The sequence below is a fragment of the Larus michahellis genome, chromosome 10, assembly GCF_964199755.1.
Source record: "Larus michahellis chromosome 10, bLarMic1.1, whole genome shotgun sequence".
In the NCBI taxonomy this organism is placed as follows: domain Eukaryota; kingdom Metazoa; phylum Chordata; class Aves; order Charadriiformes; family Laridae; genus Larus; species Larus michahellis.
Genome location: NC_133905.1, coordinates 17273513 through 17289402, shown reverse-complemented (window position 1 = coordinate 17289402; position 15890 = coordinate 17273513). Strand labels below are relative to the sequence as shown.

Here is a 15890-nt window from a genome sequence, read left to right as displayed (position 1 = left end):
TTCACTGCCGTCTTTCCACGCAACACGTTTTGCATTTGGACAACTCAGCAGAGCTGATAACCTCGGAAGGGGCCTCCCAAACCATCTGGCCCCAGCCCCAGCTCTGAACAATTTCCATACAGGTACCTGATCTCCCCTCTGGCGAGGGAAAGCTCCCGGGCGGCCAGCTGGGACGTCACTGCTCACTCTGTGCGACTGGGAAGGGAAAGCAAAGGCTTAAATCCCTTGCAAAACCCCTTTCGGTTAGACACAGAGGCTAGTTTTAACTAACCTCGGGGATTTCAAGTGGGTTATTAGTTAAACTGGTGCAGGTAGATGTGGATGGATTACAGCAGTATTGCTTAGATTGCCAAGGAATCAACTTCAGATGAACTGATGTAAAACTTTTTAAGAATAATTTCCATGCAGCCCAAGAGTGAGTAAGAGCAACAAGAGGGGAAAAAAACCCTTCACTGAGTAGTTAAAACCACTTGAAATTTCTCACTGTATAAAAACAAGGAGTGTTTAGTGGGAAAAAGGCAAAGGGGTACTCAGAAGAACGGCCAACACAGGCTACAGTTCTCCACCACCCCATAGCCACAGTTCACCAAAAGCCCTGGGGCGGTTCACACCTTGGGGAAAGCAGAGATACCTGGGGAGGCGGTGGAGCCCAGATCCAGCATCTCCCCCTCCGGCAGGAAAGGAAAGTGTTCAACTGGGCTTGAACCACAGGACGGGACCATCCCAGCTCGTTGCAGGGTGAGGGGCAGCTGATCCCACAGCTTTCCAAGCAAGCCTGGGTAATGCCGGCGTGAATTAGGGAAAGATGGCTTTAGCTGACCTTCATTTAGCTTTCTGCTGCTCCTTTACCATCATTGTACATTAGCAAGGTATTTGCATCTAAAAGGCAGGCAAGCCAATCCCAGAGGGGCCAGGGCAGCAGGCACTTGCAGAAGGGGGCAAAGGGGCTTTTCATTTAAAAGAAGGAGGGGAAAAAAAGCTACTTTCCTGACTACTGGGGCCAGGCTGGAAACCCCAGATAACACAGAAGCAGGTGAAGCATGCCCCTGGCTTTCCCCTCCAGTGCCGTGGTGGAGCCCAGCGCAGTCCTGGTGAGCTGACCACATGTGGTTTCAAAGCCACCTCCCACCTTCAATAGGTGGGAGAGAGGGAAGGAAAACGGCCCCCAACCACCGTGCCAATTTTCATTGCTATTAAATATAATCATCTCTGCTCTTTCATCTTTGCTTCTCCTCCGAGAGCTGGCAACAAAGGCAGCACACAGCACGGAGAGGCAGGAGAGTGGGGTAAGTGCAGCAAATAACGTAACCTCCGATATGCGCTGCTGAGCCGCAGGGCAGGGAGCACAGGGAAACCCACCGGCCGCAGGGAAAGGAATGGGCCCATCGCTATCAGAGGGGTGAAGTGAAGTGAGCGGCTGATTCCCAGTGCAGGGAACAACTCAGCACCAATCCCAAGCAAGTCTCACTATGTTAAAATATCGCTTCGTAAGCGGGCAGGAAGGTTGGCCCTCGGCACAGGCAGCTGCTTGAGGCAGCAAATTGCCAGAGGTTGGCAAAATCCCCCCAGGCTGTGCCATGCCCTCACCCACAGCCCAGGAACAGCAAACCCATCGCTGAGTTACACAACATCGAGCTTCCCTGCCAGCTCCCACCTTTTGCAGCACCGGGGGAAGATGGAGGTAACTCCAAGCAGGAATCGCTGCTAGGGAGCGCAGGTACTAGAGGGGCTGTTGGCACAGACCTCGCGCTCCATCCGGAGATGCTGTCAGGCAGAAATCCCTCAGAGGAGAGCAGCAAGGGGCCAGGGTTTCACCCCGGTGCTTGCTCCTGACCCCACAAGTGGGTATGGCAGCACAGCAGACCTCCCTGTCCTCCAGGAGCAGGACCTACACGTGCACAGCACCCTGCCCTGCAGAGCTGTGCTCCCCATCCCACCCTCCCGACACAGGAAGAGAGAGTGGTGCTCCGGTTACTTAATTTATTACCTGGTAGCAGCAAAGGGCAGTTTAACCCCAAGCTCCCCCTGGTCCTGCTGCCTGTTTTTTTCCACAACTCTTCTCCCCTCCCAAGGCCACCCCCACAGCCCCCGAGTCCCTGCTCCAGCTCTGGAGCATCCTCCAAGGACTTATTCTGCAGGCTTCTGTGTTCCATCCTGTGGGACCCAGACTAGCAGCTGGCCTTTGACTCAAAGGGAGCAGACACTCACTTGCAACCAGAAAAAACACAGCAGCAGCAAGGGGGAAATAAGCACTTTCTCTTACTCAGCTCCACATTTGCAGGAGATGCCTCTGCCCAAATCCCCAGCTGATATCAAAGGCAGGTGCTACATCAGCTGGCTCAGAAACTGGTTCTTCTGGTGGCTTTGGTTTCTCTCAGAAAGCCATGTCAATGCTGGGCTATTAATGCCTGGAGCATTAGTAACAGTGCGCTCTTCGTTCACAGCAGCTCGTGACCATACCTGAGCCAGGCTGGAGGCTGAGGGCCCCTCTCCAGCTCGCACGGGTGCGGAGAGAGAAGACAAAGCCAGGATGCTCCTAGGCTGCACCCCGTTGGCTGGGTCAGCTGAGACTGCTCACTGCTGCCTCGTTACACACAGAATTTGACTTCTCCTGTCTGCACAGAGAGGCTGGCAGAGCCACAGCTTGGAAAGCAGCAGGCCAGTTTGGGGTATGGGACCCCAGAGGCAAAGGAACACGTGGCACCTTGCCAGGCAAAATCCTGGGCTGATGCAGATGTATTCGTAAATGACAGTCTGGACAGTCTCGGCAGAGGCGAGGGACAGCTTTGTACCATCTTGTGCAGGGTGCTGCACAGCAGCAACAGATCTGCCCTCCAAAAGTAAGATGAAGCAGCCCCACGGACTGCGGTAAAGTCTCCAGAGCAAACTGAGCCTGCTCAACACCACCAACACGGCTCCGGTTAAAGGTATCTAAGGAATTTTCAGTGTCCTCCACAGCACATAGCCCGGATCACGCCTCCTCTTTCCCACCTGGGCTGCCAAATTTAGAAGACCGATCCCATGGCCCACCCTTACTCCTGCCCCTGCCTCCCTGCGTGACCTGCAGGTACGCAGGCAAGAATTTCTGCTTTTGCCACCCATCACCTGGGCCACTGTCAAGGCATTTTCAAGGACAAACCACCCCTTTGTGCTCAGGTGAGCTCCTCTCCCCGTCTCCAGAAAAGACGCCTGGCTGATGGGAAAGGCCATGCCAGCAGGCAGGTTTTCACATTCTTCTCCAGCACACCTTGCCCCAGACACTTCGCGCAAATGTTCTTTTTTAAGATCTATTGATTTCATAAATAATAGAGTAAAGGAAAGAAACACATCACACAAATACACAGGTCAAATAATCTCTCCCTTAGGAAACAAACAGGAGCTAAAAAAAAAAGAATAACCCAGCAGGCGCACACTGATCTTTATGCAAAAGATCAAGTGGTATTAAAGCTATTTCTTAATCAACTTAACAGCACGTAGGTATGGCCAGATTAAAATGGGTCACCTTGAGGGGGTCTTGCTCCACAAACCTGCAGCTTGCAGCCTGCCTTTCTCACTCCCGAATCTGTGGAAGCAGCCGTAGTATTTTGTCACATTGTCGTACTGAAGACAAGCCCTTGAAGAAGAGAATAGCTCCATGGCGGGGCAGCTGTACCTCTCCCAAATCACTCCTCTCCATCATGAGTGCATGATTTTAGTCTCTGCTGCTAGGGCATCGTCTTGACAGCTTTTGTTGCAGTACCTCCCCCCCGCCCCCATCCTGTGGTTTTGTTTTAGCCAGATGCTTTCCAGCTGTGCCACCGCTGCTGCAGAGCACGACAGCGGAGATGCCCAGTGAGCAGGAGGGTTTGCAACCACCTTTCCTGGGCAGCATCAGCGCCAAGAAAAGAGTCAACCTGCCATTCCCCACCTGTGCTCTCAGACCTGAAGCCTGGGGTAAGTCACTTCCCAGCTGAATGCTGCCATTTCCACTCCAGCCCTTCACCTCCACATAGGCAAGCACCACCCTGTTAACAGGGACTTCACCTGCAGCCCAACACAGACAGTGCCAGAAATAAAGAAAAGTAGTAAGTTCCCTCACTAGACATTTCCAGAAAAATCATGTTGCCACACAGAGCACCACCACTGTGTCCTCAGCCTGACCAGGGTCCGGAAGGCAGCAGTGAGTTATCATCTGCATGGCAGATGCCTACAGGGAGGAGAAACAGTGAAGGAGAAGCGAGGTGACAGGTTTTTGGCACTGGGTCACAGCACTGATTCAGCCTAACTGTTTTGCAACAACAAAATGGTGCATTTCCAGCTGTATTGCATTATCAGGGACAAGGGCTGGAGTGAGTATAAAGAAATCTAAGGGTAGTCACTGGGGAAAGACTTCCTTGCAGATGGCAAATTCATGGCCTCAAGCAGTGGTCACCTGGCATGTCCCAGCTGCAGCTAAGCAGACAATGAGCCACCCTCTGCCAGAACATCCCCAATGGTTCACCATGCTCATCCCCCACCAGAAACCACCCCACAGCACCCTCTCCCAACAGGCTGATGTAAGCACATACCGCCGATCTTTGCTCAGAAGTGATACCAGTTAACTCCAAACTCCACCCAAAGCCCTAGGTGACAGCCACCACAGGTGCCAAACAGCAGAAAGGTGCCCAGCACAAATCCCCAAACAGCAGAAAGGTGCCCAGCACAAATCCCCCAGCAGCGCCAGCTGCTGTGCTACAAGGAGACAGGGAGGAAGTCAAGGATGCTCAAGACCTGTGCTCTGGAAGCAAGCCCACCTCTCTCTTCCCTGACACACTACAGTCAAATCTCTAATGAGCTCTTCATCCACAGAACCTGTACCTCAAAAGAGGAAGTCATTTCTGTGCATCTCCCCTGACAAGGAGAACAGGGGATTGAGGAGTGATGTTTGCCTACGATGGCAGTTCTGATGCAGGGCTGGAAATAGATCCCAGCTTTCCCAGAGACACACATACGCTTCCTACAGCGGGCTAAATCCAGGTTAAACATGCAGAGGAGCATCAATAAGAGCATCTTCTTTCCCATTGCGTTTCCTCCCCAAAACTACAGCTGATCAGGTCATGCCGTTTGAGAAGCAGTTGGAGACCAACCATTTCTAAAAGCAAGAGAAGAAACGCAGCCCTGCTCTCACGTCACAAGTGACAAACCTTTGCAAAACGATTCACTTCCCTCCCCTCCTACTCACTCGTGTTCCAAAAAAACACTTCGTTCAAAAGCAGCTCTTCAAAGAGGTTATATAATAAGTGATTTGTACCACAAGGATGGCTAGTTTTAGCCCAGCTACTTAGATCATAGTTGGATTTTTGTTTTCTAGTTAGCTGGCAGACTCGCGTCCAGTGACGACCCTGCGGGCAGAGGGTGCTCCTGGCCATCTCGCTTCCCGGTCAGAAGAGTCAATACCACAGCACTCTGGTGATTTTTGCCTATTCAGTTATGAGCTCAGCTGTGGTATCTGTCCAATTCCAGCTCCCAGACAGGAAGGAAAGTGGGCAGTGCTTGAAGATTCTTACTTTTTCACAGATCACCGTAATGTTTAACATGCTCCATACTCATAGCAGCCAAAAAGCCATTTGCAGCAGCGCCGGGCTCCCCAGGGGCCAATCTCGGCACAAAGAACTGTTGCTAAAAGTTTAGTGAGGTCATTCATCTGGCAAATGTAATGGCAACAACTTAAACTACTTTTTTAAGAACTTGGCTTCAAGCATGCCTTGGAGATCCAAAACAAAATCCTTAACTCTTTGTAGCCTCCCCGTACACAGTTCACCACAAGCGGTTTTCAAGGTAGGGTATGTCCTCATGCGGCGTAGAAGCGATGTCAGCCAAGTACAAACAACGCACTCCTCCTCCCTCGGCTCTTCCACGGCTCCCCGAGTTAACAGCTTCGCAAATCAGTCACTGTCAATGTTCCCAAGTCAAAAAAAGATTGTGAGCATAAAAGGAAAAGTGGATTTAACTCATTCCAGAAGCTACTCTCTCCTCAGCACTCAAAAGCCATGGTGCTTAGTGGATCGAGTTAAGCATGGAGCCTAGGGACAAGACAGGCAATAGGATGTGTTTTTGAGGTTATTGCTCAATGTTTAAGCACAAGGATTATAATTTAAATCTCATATTGTCCCCACCTTGCCTGCTTCTCAAGCAATAGCCACCTTCAGAAGTGCTGGTACGTTTTAAGTCCTGATATCTTACTCCAGGTAAGAGGTTGTAAGGAGGGGAAATGAAGAGAGGGCAAGATGCTGAGATTTGGGACAAGGGAATGATCACGATGGAGCATACTGTCAGAAGAAATTCCTTTCAGATTACCTTTCTTGCCATCTAAATCATACAGCGGTTGTTGGATTCCCTCTTCTGCTGCTCCTCACACCCACTCACCCTGGGTTACCTCTACAACAATACATTGTATTGATCAAATGAATGCTTTTAATAAGTTGAGTCCAGAAAAGCAACTTTCCCTATATCCCACTGGCTTGCCCTTCATCACCTGAGCATCTCATCTGTTTTAAAAACACAATTAAATCTTTCAAATGGATTCACTCAGAACATCTGAAATGAAAGAGTGTCTATATTGGATGTGTCCAAGTCATTTGTATTGCCATTCTCCCTAAAATATTATATACAAATTGCTGCTGTGGTCTCTAGGATATTAGAAACTACACATTAAAGGGAAGCAAAGGCTATTTTTAAAGCCAAGCTTAAAACTAATGAATGTTGGAATAGCTTAAATAGTCCTCTCCCCTCTACACCCCCACCCCAAAGGCCAGTGCATAACATTGAGAATCAAGTTGATAAATTAGGCTCTTTCAACTCATTTTTGTCATTGCTGCTAGGAGAAGGCTGGTCCTGCCCTGAGCTGCTGCTGCTGAAGCAAATTGGCCACACGTACCTGCGAGTCCCCTCCTCCCCACCCACCCGCATCCCAACATAAGCTCATTTCAATCAAAATGATGTCAGCCTCTCAGCAGAAAGCCACTGAAAGCTTATAGCAAGAGCACAGAAAAAGATCGCTGAATCGATTCCATTAGCGTAATCTAACCGAAAATAATGATTTATCAGCCTCGGAGCTTGGAAACAGAAAACAAAGTCTGTGGCAGAGCAGAGAGAAACTCAGATTTATAATCTACCCAATAAGCATGGAAATGAGAAAGCTCTCAGCCTCTTGCAAATGAAAGAGTGAAATATTGTGATAATACCAACAAGGGGCTTTTAGAGATATAGAAAGTACCAGGAGGGAAGGAGACCAGAAGCTTCCTGGAGATGGCAGGGGAATGCGAACAGCTTAACCCAGATGGGATGAGGAGTACTACACTATCAAGACGCTGTAGGAGCAGACACAGCCTGCGAAAGAAACAGGTGCAAAAACAAATGAACCAAACCCAAAAAACACGTGGGCTGGCCTTAAGATCTGCTAAGCCCCATGTGAAATAAGGATGCCAGCCAGTTCTCAGGCAAGCATCCAGAATGCCCACAGCACATCTGGAGATGTGCGAGGCTGGCAGGCGGCGGCAGGAGGGACCACCAAGGGTAGGGATTGAGGCAGACGCCCCCTTTTCGAAGAGGTCAGACAGTGGTGAGGAGGGTTTCATTAACCCTGAGGTGCTCAAGTTCCCACAGCTCATTTCTCCAGGATGTGGGTAATGATTTATTGCAAGAAAGGAGATCTCCAGTGTGCGTTAGCAGAAGAGGTGCTGGAGAACAGGATCTCCCAGAAGTCCAAATTTTTGTGCAGCTACATATTGAACACCTGCTAAAGCCCTGAAAAAGTCATGAGGAGCAATAAGGGGACCAGGGTGAGAGCGTAGGTGTGAGTAATGACCTATTCAACTGTGAAAACATCTGCAAAATGCCTGAAAATTAAAGGCAGTCCAGTGCAAGAAGAGTGAAGTTTCACGATGGAGCAAATGTTCTGCTATTTGGTTGCCTTTCCTCTCCCTCTACCCTGCCTTTAGTTTAAGACGACGACAAAGCAAAATCCACTTGGAATCCACCCTGCCTCTAACCCGTCAGGGCCTCTCTCCCAGCCTCAAGCAATTGTTTTTCACACCTACTCCCATCATTGGATTTAATCACCTCTGCACAAATACCACCCAGGGTCTGAACTGCTCTTTGTCAGATTTGCCAGGCACCACCAGGGACCCGGTGAGACAGACCCTTCTCCAGGTTCTGGTCGCACTGGGACCTCACCTGCTTGCTACGGTCTGAGAAGAGAGGTGAACTCCCACTGCCCAAAATATCCTGGGAGCTCTTTGCTTGTCACCTGTAGCCGGCACTCACCTCAGCAACAAGCTTAATACAGCCCGCACCAGACATTTGGCAACTTCAAGATTCTTAAACATTTTAAAAATAACTCAGCAGCACCGAAGGCAGGAGAGATGCAATCTTCCTAGTTAGCACTCAGACCACACGCTGGCTGCTATATCTCTGGAAAACACAGGAGATCACAAAAGTTATCCACGCTTATGAATAAAATATTCCTTTTATTTTAGTAAAATAACAAAGCTTATTTACAGATACAATAACTGTACATTCCAACTGAAAAATAGATTGCGCTCAAAATTGTTAAAGCAAGTCACACGCAGTCTGTTAGGAACACAAACAACTTCAAACCTCCCAACGCCTTCAGCTCCCATCTTCTCTCAGGAAATCAGCTCGTTTTGTTCTGAATGATTTTCTGCTGATTCTCAAGACATTCCTTCAGTTTGTCTTCAGTGAGTGTCAGCCTCTGCTCCAGGATGGAAACCGTCTGCAAAACAAAAAGAAAGCTGCTGTTGAGCTGCTCAAAGACAAGCTACGTACTGTATTCTCAGTGGGTAATAAAATGCCAAATTCACAGGAGTATTTTGAGGTATTTTAGCAGGGCAGAGCCCCACACGACTTCAGAGAGCAGCAACAGAGGCTGGCAGGCATGAAGCTCTCCTGCAGACACCACCAAGCACCCATTTCAGCATTTGGTGCTTTCAAATTGGACTCTGCATTTTCTTTCATGGACGGGTTCTGTCCTTCCATGTTCATGAGCTATCAGACACCAGAGTGACACCAGACACTCCTCTGCTAAGGAGACACAGGTTTTGAACCGTTTTGCCCAGTTTTAGCTTTGATTTTTGCCTCTCTGCTTCTGACTCTTTCCTCTCTTCCCTGAACGCTGTCAGTTTTCTGCAATTAAAAAATGCAAAACTTGCTGGACAAGCCCAATGACAAGCAAGAAAATCCTCCCAGCATAAGGCAGCACAACAGGTGATGGCGGGGAACTGAAACCCAAAGTAGCAACATCTACCTCAACATAATGCCTAAATATTTCTGTGTAATCCAGTTACCCCACAAAAGATTGTTATATCTTTCTCCTCAAGCTGCAGTGACCACGTACAGGATGCACAGGAAGAACATTTTAACCACGTGGCAATAAAAGCTTCTGCTGAAAACCTTTTATTGATCACTCTGAGGTAATCAAGGGACCCGGCTATGCAAAACCACTTTCAGCTTCCAAAGACACCGGAACAGCTGATAATAGGCCGTGATGATTTAATACTTTAATATCCATAAACTTATCAGCAACAATCAATAGCTTCACATTTTGAGCATTTTTACTGCATAAATAACATCCTCTGTTAGAAACAAAGGATGTTCAGAACCTTGGACTTCAATAAAGTAATGCAAATAAACTTGGACAACCACTGCTTGTATAGAAGTTATACAGAGAAAGCCTTTTAACAGCACGCTTCGTAAGCCCATCTCTAAGTCCCTGACAAAAGAAAGCAGGTCTCACTATCCCCATTTTACAACTAGGGAAACTAAAACACAAAGAAAGGAAATAGCTTGGCTAAGGCCACGCTAGTGACTAAGGAAAAGCCTCCCGTAAAACGATTTGGGGAATGAGATGAATAGGGGGAAAGCGGAGAAACCAGACATACTAAAAACACACCACCAAGCACTACGGCAAAGCCCTTTCCCTCTGCCATCTTGTAACAACAGAGTCAGAAAGGGCCATGTATCATGGCATTTACCATGATGCACTTCTTTCTTTTTTCCCCCCTCCACAAACATAGTTCAAGGCCTATTTCTACTACACATGCACTACCGCCCTGTGACAAGGCAGATGAGCTAACTCCGCTGCCTAATGCGGCATTGCTGCACCGGTAGAAAGCTTCACCTGAAAGAACAAACCCTGTGTTGCTTAAACATTCCCCTGGGCTATGGCACTACCTTCATTTAAGTTTTTTCCTCCTCTACTGTCACCCCTTTGAGGCACAAGAACTCAGTACACAGAGAGCCAGAAGGAAACTTGTGGAGCCAGCAGGTAACATCCCAGGTGCCCCAGAGCCAGCAGGAACCCTCCCATTTATTCAAAGGAGAGAGGATTTCATCTTTTTCATGCATCCAGCCATGCCATTGCCTAGTGACTGTCTCACAGAGGTCAGGAGTAAAGCTGCTCAGGACAGAACACAGCAGGCTGAATGTCTACCAGGGGTTTACAGCAAAGATCTTACCCCGCAAGCAACCAGAGAGAGAATGAAAAGCAGTAGGGATCCTGGCTTTTCCATTTAAAAAGGAACTAGTAACTTAAGACTGTTAAAAAAAGGAGGGGCAGCGAGACATTGCATCAAATTTCTTTTAGAAAGATAATCAACTGAATTCATGTGCTGGTCACACTGCCCCACTAGAAGCAAAGCCACAGATTACTTATGGTTCCTATATCCCATGATTTACCGCCACCACGATCCTGCCGATCCGAGTTAAGTGCTGTTACATGAGGCACCGTGAGACCAAGGCACAAGTAAAGCAGATTTCAGAAAGTGTTGAATTTGTGAAAAAGCTGTAAGGAAAATGTTTATTGGAATGGAAATTGCATGTAAGTATAAGCAGAAAACTTGTAGTGAGTATTTTTTGGAAACTAAAAGTGGAAAAGTAGCAGTCAGAAATTAAATCCAGGAAGTCCAAAGTAGGAACTGATGACTACAGTCCATTTAGACTTCAATATATGATGCCCAAAATACCCAGGGCATCTGACATCCTACGAAGGCAAGGGAAAGCACGACTACTGCCCAGCTGCTATTAGTACTATATTGTAACTTACACATAAAAAAAAGCTCCTTTATTAGCAGCTGACAGTTTTAGTGTATTTCCATGTTGTTGTTTATAAAGCAAGTCCTTGTTGGTAGGCAAATTAAACTGTACTCATTCGACTCCTGCAAGTTTTTGCTATTGCTTTCCAGAAGACAACAAACCAACAATGAAGCCAAGGAGGAAAATGTTGTTAGCCAGATTCAGTGAGGATTCACCAGAGCCAGGTTCGCACTCGAGCCTTTTCTCTGTGGCAGGATCTGGGCCTCCCCGTCGTGTCAGGAGCACAACACATGTCTCCATTACACACCAGGGAGTAAATGCTAGATAATTTCTTAAAGTCCTGGCTCAAGTTGGCAGAAGAATAACAGCTTAGGCTGAAACAAGAAGAAAGATCAATCTATTTGTTTTTTTAAGGAGTATTTCTGACATTACAGTAATATACTGAGCATTACTATGGACACCAGCACAGAATATGGAATTTTTCACACAAAAGAAAACTCACTTAAATCACTTTTACTGACACTTCCTGCAACATTTCTCTTCATTCATCTTCGCAGACTTAGCCTAGAAGAAAAACTGTTCTTCTCTTTGGAAACATTAATGAGAAACTATGTAGAAAAACCCCCAATTGCCTCCTATTTAAGTTCTGGGGAATACTCAGCTCCATCCTCCCTGAGGACACTTAAACTGAAGCACCCAGTAGCCACGCTTGCTTACATGACAAGCCCCCTGTGCTACTCCTCCAAGTTATTTTTACTCCCTCAACCCAAATAGTATCGATTTGTGATGCTGTTCCAAGATGCTTTCATCAGTATCTTTTCCTTAGTCCCTGTTAAACGCTTCCCTGTCTGATTAAGCAGCACAGATAGTTTAAGAACCATTAGCCTCAGGGTTGAGGCTTTTGCAGCGGCCCTGGAGGGGCAATCAGTCCTGCCTCTTTTGAGGACTACAGATAAGGGGAACCAGGTGCTAACTGAATGCCAACAGAAACCAGTTCTGCAACTGCCAAAGGAAACCTGACAAGCGAAGTCCAGAGCGGCAAGCAAGCAGAGGCCATCAGCAACCCTCTGGAGCAGCGGTGGGAGTCCCTGCCAGGAGAGAGGGACCCACCGAGATAGGCTAAAGCATTAACTCCTCATTAACTAAAGCCGGGCTTACCCTGGAGCTGGGCAAAGCCGGCAAAAGCACGGGAAGGGTGGAATAACGTCAGGCTCACCCCGCTACAAGGGACCACTGTTCCGCATGCTGAAACATGCAGCTCCTGCCCTGCAAACAGCACACAGGATTTCAGTATGTCACTCACACCAGCTTTGATTTTAGCACGCATAATAGCATGGGGGACATAACACTGCTCCAGCTGATCATCAGTAATTGTAGGACCCCCAAAAACCCCATGTATGATACAACAGTTACTCAAATCAGGTAACAACAGCTTGGCTGAGCCTACAAGGGATGCGATCCTGCACACTGACTGCAAAGCAGATATGCTCTTGGCTACATGCAGGCCAAGTATTAACACTTGCACTTCTATTCCTGCCATCATTTCATAGCATAAAATCCACCTCTCCATGGATCTCAAAGGAGGCAGAAGTAGTTTCCTAGCTTTACTCAAATAAAAAGATTCTTAAAAGTTTGCTCCACCAGTGTTTCTAGGCATATACTAAAAAAAGATTTTGCAGGGCACTAACATATCAAATAGCCCAATAAAAAAAACCCATAACTTCTACCTCTTCAGATTTTTCTTTCCCATCTGACACATTAATTTATGAAGACAGCATTTTCTTTTCAATTTATCAAAAAAAATGCACAAGCAAAAGAACATACAACAAACACAGAAGTCTGTAAAGTTTCTGCACCCTCAGTTTCCCCACTGCACTGTGCTGGTATAAGATGAGGCTTAGGGATGCCTTGCAAGAGGTCCAACGAAGACTGCAGATTGCCATCGATTTGCAGAATGAGGGTTGTCAAGTCTGACCTGGAGCTGCAGGCATGAGAGCTCTGCCCTCTGTAACGAGCAAGCCCAACGCTGGTTTATTTTCAATGAGCTACATGCCCTGCTGTAACTTCTTATGGTTTTCCCTAAAAATGGTCATTTCAGAGCTGACTTCAGTCCCAAACATGGCCAAGTACAGCAAGAAAACTGCATCATAAAAAAACCTGCCTTAGCATCCAAGGGTCCCTTCCTCAGCAAGTGCTAATGAGCGGGTTAAGAGGTACCTACGTACCTCTAGGGCACACCTGGACCACAAACTGCAGCCCAGCATGGAGGAGAGGTGTTGGCACTACACTGGAAAGCGAAAACAGTCTTGCACAAAAGGAGTACAGCTGCCAGTACAGGCACCAGTTACAGTGAGTAATATCAACAAGAGACCCCAGTTATTGTATGTGGACGACTAAAATAGTACCTCCAACACCCCCTGTACACAGTCTTGAGCATATACATAGTCTATGTGGAGACAAGAATTAGCAAATATTTGGAAAAATTAAGCTTGGGAGCCCTTTCTCTAAACTAATGCAATAAGGGAAATAAACTAGCAAAGGAAGGATTTGGACCAAGGTAGCCCTACCTATCTTTTACAGAAAAAAAACCCTAATTTAACTCCTTCCACCAACAATAGTTTAAAACACCAAACTTCAGCTGCAAGGCTGAAGGCTCATGGGACAACTTGTGCAGCAAAAGTCACTCTGATGTTCAGGCATGAACCTGTCTGGTAAGGAGCTGCTTTTCCTCCTATCGTACTAAGTTTTGCCCTGACTTGCTGTTGCCCTCCCTTCGATCTCAGCAACTGCATCCAGTGCAACTCAAAGCGGACCCCTGCTATTAGAAAGCACGCGTAAAGAAAGTCAGGCTGCCCTCCGCACACGCAAGTTCTATCTCAACACGGTTTTGGGATGGGACCCAAAACAGCTACTGACATTCAATATGCTCTGAAACATTTTCGGCAAAAGCTGGCAGTTCAGACTAACTGAGGAAGAAAGCCTCACATCTGAGAGTGTAACAAGGTGTGAAGCCTTCACAGCCATTAACACTTTATGTAGCAAACAAATGCATGCAAGGCTCTTTGCATGCTGGGACTAGCCTTACTCTAGTGGTCAAAGCCTTAATCTCAGAGATCAAATACATAATTAAGGCTTTTTTTTTTTTTTTAAAGTACGATGATAGCTCCTCATCTGCTCAGACTAAAACAAGATCTGCTACCCCAGAGCCATTTTAAATAAGTTCCGTAGCACTTCACCATCTCAATTGCTTTGAATGCAAACTCTAAGGGAATTCTCACAAAGCCTATTTGCATAGGCTATTTCACACCAGGCTGATTTAGAGATAGCATATTGATTATTTCAGGATTAAGAAGACAGTTCGTGACATGCTTTAGTCTTCTCCTCGATATTTCTTCATTAATTTTCTTGGATTTACTTTGTGACATGCTTCAAATTCCGTAATTTTATATTCGTAACTACAAAGCACCTAGCTCCAGTGTGGCTAGACAGGAACACACTGGGCACTGCTGCTGTATAGCTGTGTGTTAGGAAGTCCCTCGACACAGGTTTTGAACATTCATCCAATATCACTGTTGTGTCACGTGGACTAGGAAAATGTGACTATGCCTGCAGATGTGCAAATGCCTTCATCAGGATCCCTACGCAGAGCTCCAGATCTGCTCAAGAAGTCGTGCAGCTAAACCACCTTGTGGGCTGTTCTCTAGTGCAGGGTGCAAGAGCTCATAGTCCCACCAGTGCTCTTCAGCCAGTCCAGACCTGTGCTACTCACAATACTTGAAAAGAAATAATTTTTTATATTTAGCAGCCCAAAGCACTACAACAAGGAAGTGGGTAGTTATAAAATTCAAACCCAGTATTGCTTAGCTATTGCTTCCTCCTTAGTACTGACAGTGGTGAGCCCCTGGCCCAGGCTGCCCAGAGAAGCTGTGGCTGCCCCATCCCTGGAGGGGTTCAAGGCCAGGTTGGACGGGGCTTGGAGCAACCTGGTCTGGTGGGAGGTGCCCCTGCCCAGGGCAGGGGGGTGGAACTAGATGATCTTGAAGGTCTCTTCCAACCATATGACTATGATTATCAGCTGCCATCTCTCCTTCCACCTTCCAGTACACTCCACTTCCTACAGATCCTTGAATCACAGTTAACCAAACCTTTAACTAAATTATAGTTGCAGCTTTGGTCTCCTCCTAGACTCAGGCAGGAGACTCAGAACAGCAACAACAAGTTATCACTCACAGTGCTCATGCTTTTTATTTACAGTAGGAAACCCATACAAATGTACCTGAAAATTCTAGTATTGTCCACTTAGACAGACCAAGCAGCATGGTCAGTACCACATTCACAGTGACCCAAGGGATCCTGGAGGACAAAAAAGGGCTCCTTTGTACTAAGTCAATCCTAGCCACAAAGATGATGAGCCACAGGCTCTGCCAGTTTCCTCTGCGCAGTGTGGGGACACAAGGCACACAAGCCATCTGTAACCGAGCATTTCCATTTACAGCACTCTTACTAAAAATGTTTCATCACACATTGCTGGTGCTTCAGCCTTGACAGTTGATCATCCAAAGCTAAACTGATGGCACTTGCATCAGATCATGCAAGTTTCTGGAAGGGCTTGGCTGCGTGTTTCTGCACAGGTATGGGCAGCCTCCCTGATGCAGAGCTCCTAGACCTCTGGGGCTACACTAGCACAGCCCAAGGAGTCAGGAGACTCCAAGTTTCACCACACAGTATGAGAACACAGCAAGTTATGATGAGCTACAACAAAATATCCAAGCACATACCATCAGAGCAACTACATAATACAGAGTTTAGCAACCCCAAAA

General features: G+C 47.2%; 1 protein-coding gene across 3 annotated transcripts in view; it reads right to left on the bottom strand.

Moving 5' to 3' along the window:
• Nucleotides 1-15890, bottom strand: part of POC1A (POC1 centriolar protein A) — a 91581-nt gene that overhangs the window by 20672 nt on the left and 55019 nt on the right. For 2 of the 3 annotated variants that reach the window (XR_012589283.1, XR_012589282.1), the window contains exons 11-12: nt 8617-8752; nt 8284-8430 (exon numbers count right to left, since the gene is read on the bottom strand). Coding sequence is in view for 1 of the 3 variants with exons in the window: in XM_074602308.1 (XP_074458409.1) it covers nt 8654-8752 (99 nt within the window). In the remaining 2 variants the exon portion in view is untranslated. Of the gene's footprint in view, nt 1-8283; nt 8431-8466; nt 8753-15890 lie in introns of those variants that run through there. The other variant, XM_074602308.1, reaches the window with a different exon arrangement.